Source organism: Coffea eugenioides, chromosome 5 (genome assembly GCF_003713205.1).
Source record: "Coffea eugenioides isolate CCC68of chromosome 5, Ceug_1.0, whole genome shotgun sequence".
Classification (NCBI taxonomy): domain Eukaryota; kingdom Viridiplantae; phylum Streptophyta; class Magnoliopsida; order Gentianales; family Rubiaceae; genus Coffea; species Coffea eugenioides.
In genome coordinates this window covers 42,282,021-42,290,637 of record NC_040039.1, presented here as the reverse complement: position 1 = coordinate 42,290,637, position 8,617 = coordinate 42,282,021, and the positions used below count along the sequence as shown (strand labels likewise).

The following is an 8,617-nucleotide window of genomic DNA, read 5'->3' as shown; positions in this document are numbered from 1 at the left end:
TGCCGTCTTTCTCTTCACTCGCCATCCACTCCATTCTCTCTTGCTTCTACTATCTAGACTCAAATTAAGAACTTCAATCGACAGACGATAACCAACCCGGTTGAAACTTGTGACTGGAAAAGATATTTCAGAAAGCGGTTACTATTTTTGTATTCATTAGGTCCAAGCCATCGGGTTAAAGCGTGTACGCACTACCCTTTTTTTTTCCAGAAACGATAGAAATTTTATTCAGAATAATAATGAGAACAAACACATTATATGGGCAAGGACTCAAACTTAGACTTTACAAAAGTGGACCAAACCACTGAGGAGCTTAGAGTTCCTCATTAAAGTACACGCATAGCTAGCTTACTCAATTTTTCACTGAGTCTATTCACTTCAACAGGCAGGCTATCAAATGAGCATTTCCTAAACATTGAGCTAAGATCTCTTATATCCTCCAGGTGAGTTGCCAGCCTTGAGTTGCTAGCAGCTTGAAGTCGTATCATATTCAGAATCTGAGTGCATGGTGTTTGGATCTTGATATGTTGCCAGCCTTTCTCGTTTAGCTTACAGAGTGCCAGTTTGATGGCCAAAAAGTTGTCCAGCACAGCTGATCCAGTACTTCTCTCCTTCAGTATCCAAGCTGCACATTTCTGGCTCATGTTATTTTCTGCTGTAACTCTAATTCCCATGTTTTGGCCTTCTGCATGTTGTCCCACCTTAACACTAATGTTTAGCAAATAATCCTCCTCCCTCACCCTTTCCTCATCTTCTTGTGTTGTTTCTGTTTCTGAGATGCTCATCCAATGTTCCATCTGTTGAGTTTGTTGATACTCCTCCCAATCCTTGATTGCTTTCCTAATAACCTCCATTGGATGTCTATCATTCTCTTCGAATTCTGCTGCATTCCTAGCTTTCCAGATCTGCCAGAGTATTTCCACTGTTAGAGCTATATGTTCCAGTCCCTCCTGTCTGGCCTATGCCTCCATTAACATATTCCACCATCTTCTGAAATCAGCAGTGTATTCCTTAAGTCCATCCCACTGGAGGGGTGCCATCTGCCATATCATTTGACACTTTGTGCAATGAAAGAAAATGTGTTCAACTGTCTCACTACTTTCTCCACACAGCTTGCAGATTGTGTCACCTTTGCCTATTCGTTTTTATATTGCTTCCCTACCCGGCAAGGCTTGGTTCAGACTTTTCCATATAAACAGCTTTTGTTTATGTTTTATCTTCAACTTCCATAGCTGTTTCCAGACTTTTTCACTGCCTCCTTCCCAGCTTGACTCTCCCTTCACTCTCCTGTCTGTTTCCAGCTGCTTACTCTCCCTTGTAATTGCCTCATATGCTGATCTAACTGTGTATTGACCATTGGTACTATGACTCCAGGAGTAGCAGTCAGGTCTACCAGTTAGGCTTATAGGGATGTTAAGTATCTGTCCAGCTTCTCTTGCATTAAAAGTCCTGAAAACAAGTGGTGAATTCCATCTAAAATTAGATATCAGTTCACTCACTTTGCTTATCAGGCACCCTGAGGGTTTAGGGGACTCTAGCTTGCCTTCTTTGCCATCCTGGATCCAAGCGTCCTCCCAAATTTTGGCCCCCTTTCCATTTCCAATTCTCTTCCTTACTCCTCTCCTAACCTCCTCTCTGGCTCCCATCATGCTTTTCCATATCCAGGATGAATTGCCTTTTACTTCACAGCTCAACGGTGACTCCTTCTGATAGTACTTTGCTTTCATCACCTTACTCATCAGCAGGTTTGGGCTTGTGAGGAGCCTCCAGATTTGTTTACCCAGCAAGGCTTTATTGAAAGCTTGTAAGTCTTTGAATCCTAATCCTCCTTGGTTCTTTCCAGCTGCCATCTTTTTCCATGAGCATCAGTGAACTTTCCTTTTTTCATTATCCCCTCCCCACCAGAATCTTGCCATTAAGGCATGTATATCCTTACACAACTTCACTAGAAGCTTGAAACAGGACATTGCATAGGTTGGCATAGCCATGATAATTGCTTTCAGTAACACCTCTTTTCCTGCTTGGCTAAGCTTCTTGTTGCACCAATTAGAGATAGTTTTCTGGCACTTGTCTCTGATATATCCAAAGATTTGTTCCTTGGTTCTGGTTATGACCATTGGCAACCCCAAATATTTTCCTTGATGCACCATTTTTAAATTTCCTAGTCTGTTGCAAATTTCTTTTTGATCTTCCTGTGCCACATTCTTGCTAAAGAAAACTGAAGACTTTTCCATGTTTATCATTTGTCCTGAATCTTTTTCAGATGTTTCCAATATCCTCAGCACCTCTTCAGCTTGATTTGTATCAGCTTTGCAGAAAATCAGGGAATCATCTACAAAGAAAATGTGATTGATTGATGGTCCACTTCGACTAATTTTCATTCCTGTCAGCTTCTAGTTCCTCTCAGCTTGAGCCAAAAGATTGGAGAAGCCTTCTGAGACTAGTAAGAATAGGTAAGGTGATAAGGGATCACCTTGCCTAATTCCCCTAGAAGGTGTCACATATCCTCTTGCTTCCCCATTTATATTGAAAGAGAAGGTAGTTGTTGTGATGCACTCCATGATCCAGTTGATCCATTTTTTACAGAATCTCATTTTGATCATCATTGCCTTCAGATAGCCCCACTCCACCTTGTCATAGGCCTTTGACATATCTAACTTTAAAGTTATGAAACCTTGAGATCCCTGCCTTTTGTTTTTGAGGTAGTGCAAGTACTCATGAGAGACTAACGTTATCCAAAATTTGTCTTCCAGGCACAAAAGCTGCCTGGTTTTTACTGATGCAATTATCCAGCACTTTTTTCAATCTGTTTGCCAAAATTTTGGATATGATTTTGTAAATAACATTGCAAAGACTTATGGGTCTGAACTGCTTTATATCAATGGGGTTTTCTACCTTAGGTATCAGGGATATGATGGTATGATTAACAGCTTTGAGCATATGACTAGAATGGAAAAAGCTTTTGATGGCTTGAATAATATCTGTTTTAAGGATATGCCAGAATTTCTGGAAAAAGTTTGGTGTCATGCCATCAGGGTCAGGAGCTTTTGTTGGGTTCATGGAAAACAAAGCTTCTTTGATTTCTACCTCCCTAACAGGTTCAGTAAGTCTTAGGTTCATTTGGTCAGTGATATAAAGCACTTGCTTTATATATGCACGCATTATCCGGAGGCAATATAAAGCAAAATAAGCCTATCAAATTAGGCTCGGGGAGGAACACACTGAAATGGATGGGTCAGCGGATTCCCAATGGATGCTAGATTGAACCAGTAGATCACTATAATAAAGGGTGTGTTTGGACGTGAATATTTGAAATAATTATTATAGTACTTTTTGTGATATGATATATGTGATATAAAAAGATAATTAAAAAGATAAAAATATATATTAAAAAATTTGTTTATGAAACAAGCAAATAATTTTTTGAGAAATAGCTGCAATCGAAACACACCAGTAGTTTTTAATACAAGATATGTCGTATGACATCACAAAATAATGTCATTATAGAATGCTAATAATTGCGAGAGTTGTAACAAATAAAAATGTAATTAGTAATCTACCCATCCTTAGTTTTATTATGAATCTTGTTAGTTAAGAAGTTATGATTATACAATGTCATTCAAAGTGATCTTTGTTTTGAGAATTAATTGTTGTAATATTTCATTGGGTTAAAAACAAAAAAGCCCCCTGTGATAAGCCTAATACACAAAAAAGCCCCCCATGATTTCAAAATATACAACACGACCCCTCATGCTTTGAACTAAATTGTAAAAGTGACGGAATCCGTTAAACTTAACGGAAATGACTTATTGAAACCTAAAAAAAATTTTTTATACCTAATTTTTATCAAATATACCTATTTTACCCCTTAATTCTCAATTCTCTCTACTTAGAAAATAAAACAAATGATTTTTTTGAGCTGTCTTTTGTTTAATTATATAAGGGTATTTTGGTCATTTTGACCATTTCCGTTAAGTTTAACGGATTCCGTCACCTTTACAATTTAGTTCAAAGCATGAGGGGTCGTATTGTATATTTTGAAACCATGGGGGGCTTTTCTGTGTATTAGGTTTATCACAGGGGGCTTTTTTGTTTTTAACCCTATTTCATTTTGTTAATATATTTCTAATTTGTAAAATAGATTTTGAGGAGCAACAAGTTTTAGTAAAAATTTCCAAATGAGTATTTGTAAAGTGTGTGTGTTTTAGGAAAGGCACGAGTGTCCACCAACACCACTGAAGTGTCCACCAACACCAAGTCACCAACGCCTAGATAGTTCCCAGTAGGAAAGACATGAGCAAAACTTTTCTCAGCAATGGAATACTGCAATTCGCCGATTGTTGCACCAGACTCAACCCAAGCACTATTTCCTTCAATATCAACGCTAATTGACTTGAGATTTCTCATATCAAGCATGATGAATGGAACTTCAGACTTATAGGATGTGCCCTCGAAATCATGGCCGCCACTTCGAATCCTCATTTGTACTCCATCTCGTTTGCAACATATGACTGTTGCTTCAACGTGATATATAGTATTCTAGAGGAGTGATTATTTGATAGGTTGCAATTTTATCATTTACTTTATAATTAATTTTTTTTATTACCTGATTCGATGTGGATTAATTGTCAGATTTTACTCACTTTTAGAAATTTGCATTTATTACAGGGAGTAGGACGAAAATACGATAACAAGTGCTAATTTGACAGTCATCAGGAAAAGAGTTCAAGCAGCAACCCTTATTCCAGGGGCATTTTTGGGAATAGGGGGAATTTTCCCCTTTTGGTAATTGCCGAAGAGAGAAGAGACGGAAGAAGACCTGGAGCCTCTCTTTTCTTCCGGGGAAGCAGCCGCAAAGTAGAAGACGAAAATTAGATAGGAACAGATAGAAACAAGAGGAGACTACTTTAGTTTGAGAACTTTGACTTTTCTTTTGGTCTCTTAGTAGCTTTTCTTCTCACATGTCAGGAGCAATTGGAAGACTTAATCACTCTCTGTAGTTTACGTTTTCTTTGATTAATCGAACGAATTGAGCTTTCTCAATCGGAGGACAATGGCTGCTACTTTCTCTACAGCTTTGTGTGGGTTTTTCTTATCAGGAATGAACTAAATCCCTTTTTCTAGTCAAGAAACAACGGAGGCTTTGGTTCGTCTAAAAATTGTGAGATCAATTTAATTTTATCTTTTTCTCTTATTTATTGGTATTCGCATATTCTCTGCTTGCAGCACTTATGGTTGTTTAATTGATTGATTATCATGGATCCGGATAGTGAATTGATTTAGTAACCTATTGTCAATTAGGGCATTAAATTCGTAATTGTTTAATTGCCTTGAAATAGTGACAACTGGCATGATTGGGTTTCTGTTAGGAGAATATGCGGGCTAATTTAAAATAACTCTGGTAACGTGTTATTTGGTTAGAATAGGACTTCTCTAATACGTTAGGCAATTGAAAAATTAAATCTTACTGGCATACCTAGAATTATTTCTCAATTAGAACAATGATTAACGGGGGTACCTTAATGACCGACACAGTAAGGGGAGGTTGATTGTTGTCGCTCGTTTTGCAATTATAACCTATTTATTAGTAAATAATTGGAGTTGCCTTTGTATCGATGATCAATTAGATGAACCATTGCTGAAGTTATTTCTTGACTAGACCTTTAGTTAATATTACTCTGATTTTAGTGAATTGTAGTTTAATTCTTAGTTAGCTATTTGTTTTTATTCGAACTGTCTTAATTGGCATCTTTTATACAAAATCACCCCCTTGTTACTTTGAATTTCAAAAGAGACAAATACCCCCAATCCCTGAAGAGACGACCCTACTTGCCCTTTATACAAATCAATAAATCCTCGTGAATAAGCAATCCCATTCTGGTATATCGGATTAAGCAAACTCTTCGGGAACAGGGTGAATCAAGTAACCCATTGCACACCTAGAGTCCCTACTCCAGTACTTAGAATCGGGTTCTGATTACTTTAATTGGCAACTAGATTTATTTTTATTATTACACGGGCATCGACAACCTGTCATTATTGCCAAAGGTTTTGTTTTTTCCTTGATACAGAGAACCTAAGATTTTGGATTGAAGATTTGATAGGGTGTTAATTGTTAGTAATTTTATTGTTAATTTTCCCTTTTATCCTTGCCAAATATTGTTTTAATTATTAATATTTACTTATATTTGGTATTGAACCCAATTTCAGGGAGTGAAGCAGAAAACTACAAAAAAGGAGGGACTTTCTGGAGACAATTGAGACTTCAAATAAGCCACAGACCTGGCCCACATGGTGATATACGCGGACTGCATTTCTTTTGCTGATGAAGAGTGTCTTGAATCCTAGGAGTCCTAGGAGCAATGAGAAACGAGAAAAGAGGAAACATTAAGAGGCCTTACCTTTTTGTACTTTGATTGGGGAATCTCGGCGGGGACCACGAGACAAGTAGTAGTTTGGTTTTAGAATAGGAGAACTTTGTTTTTTTAGTTTTTAGGGGGCAGTTCCTTCGTTTTTAATATTCTTGGGTTTTCTTCTCTGCCGTCTCTTCGATGAGGACGACAAAAACATAGCTTTGTTTCAGAGATTTACTTCTGCACTTTTGCATGGGATTTCCTCCATGAAGATGAACTAGCTCCTTTTTCTAGTCGAAGGTCAATTTGAGGACTCGGTTCTGAACATCTGTGAGATCTAATTATTTTACTTATTTCTTTTATTTATTGGTATTTGTACATTTCCTGATTTAATTGTTTATGATTGTTTTGTTATTTGAATGTCAAGGGCCCGATATTCCAGTTAACCTAATAATCTACTGTCATATTAATTGATTGAATCCGTAATTGTTCTATTGATTAATACCAGTGGCGACTAGCGTGATTGGTTTCATGTTAGGGAAACGTATGATCTAACTTAAACAAACCCTCGTTGCGTGTTTGTTAGTTAGGGTTGGGTTTTTCTAATTATTAATGCAATCGAGTAATTAAATCCTACGGTCGTACCTAGGGTTATTTCTTGGTTAGAGAAATAGTTAATGGTCGTACCTTAACTATCGAAAAAGTAAGGAAAGACTGGTCGTTTATCGCGTATATGACAACTATAACCAATCTAGTAATGAGTAATTGAATTATCTTTGCATCGATGATCAGTTGATTGGACCGTATCTGAAAAGTTGCACCTTTGGCTAGAGTCGTATTGGTTATTGATTAATTCTTATTTATTTCTATTAGTTGTTTCATTAGTTAGTTAATTAGTGATTTTATATTTTCCAAAAACCCCCAATGCGGTGAACTCTAGAAGAAACGAATTATCCCCAATTCCTGTGGATTCGACCATATTCACCGCTATATACAAAATTTGTATTTTTTTTGAGTAGGTAATTATTATTGTACAGGCTCGACACCTGTCAAGATTCGACGATGGGTAAATAAGAAGAGTTGTTGGGGAGATAAAAGAACATTCAGAACTGAGATGTTTGATGACATGAAGCTGTCAGGAATCGAACTTGAGTATGATGACAGAATTAGTAAGGAAAACAAGGCAGTGAATAACAGAACTTTAGACATTTCTGTCACCATTTCTGTGATATTCTGAACTATGATTCCCCTCAGACACAATGTAGACTTAAAAAAACTATAAATTGTTCATCTTATTTATATCCATTACAATTGACCGGGATTGATTGTCATTTAAATTAAGAAATACATGCAAAGTTGGCCTGCAGGCCTGCTTTAAAAAAAAAGTTGTATTCTCTCTCTTGCATTGTAAGAAATCGTGATTGTAAGACTTATTCTCAAGTGAAGACACTGGCTAGCTCCGAATATGCAGTTCTGGTCATATAAGAGTTTTTGCATTCCCAATCTTGTATCAATTAAATATACAAGTCTGCCTAGTTAATAAAATTTTGTTAATTTGGGGCTCTCTTATCTTGTCAATTTGGGACAAAAATTTGGTAGTTTTAATCTCAATAACTAGGCAGACTTGTTCTTTGCTCAAAACATATATGCAGTCAATGTTTTTTTTTGGAATGTCTATTACGAAAAAGCCATTTATTTTGTCCTTTCAGGGTTGCCTACAGCAATAAAGAGCCAAATGTCGAACTTGTAGGACCTTTGATGTAGTCTCATCAAGGAACCATGCATATTAAGGTTAATATCTATTATTGTCTCATTTAATTTAGATTAATAGCTTTTATGTGATCTTGTCAACTCACATTATGTTGCTTGATTTTCTTGCATGCAAAACTCCATGACCAATCTGTCATTAAATACGTACATTACTAGTTACCAACTCAGTACACCTTTAGAATAAGTGTCATTTGCTTCAAAGTCTTTCATGTTGGCATATGCTAAATAAGCCTTAAAAATGTACAAAATCTGAATTAGAATGTGTTTGAAAGCATGATGATTAAGTGGTTTCAATATGACATCTATCCCTCATTCTTTTTTTTGGTTCTTCAGTTACATGTACTTAGGACACAACACAAAGAATAAGCCAATTTTATTTTGTCCCATAAAAGTAGTAAATTCTCTATGCTAAAGTATCAGCAACTTATAAGATTAAGTTTAAATGCTGAATTGAATTATAAAACAAGGCCTAAATGATTTCAATATGACATCAA

At 36.5% G+C, this 8,617-nt stretch overlaps 1 protein-coding gene across 1 annotated transcript; it reads right to left on the bottom strand.

Moving 5' to 3' along the window:
• Window positions 1-1,865: 1,865 nt before the first annotated feature.
• Window positions 1,866-2,381, bottom strand: LOC113771708. Its single transcript, XM_027316276.1, has one exon. It carries the CDS (start codon window positions 2,379-2,381, stop codon window positions 1,866-1,868), a length of 516 nt encoding a protein of 171 aa, XP_027172077.1.
• Between the last annotated feature and the right edge of the window lie 6,236 nt (window positions 2,382-8,617).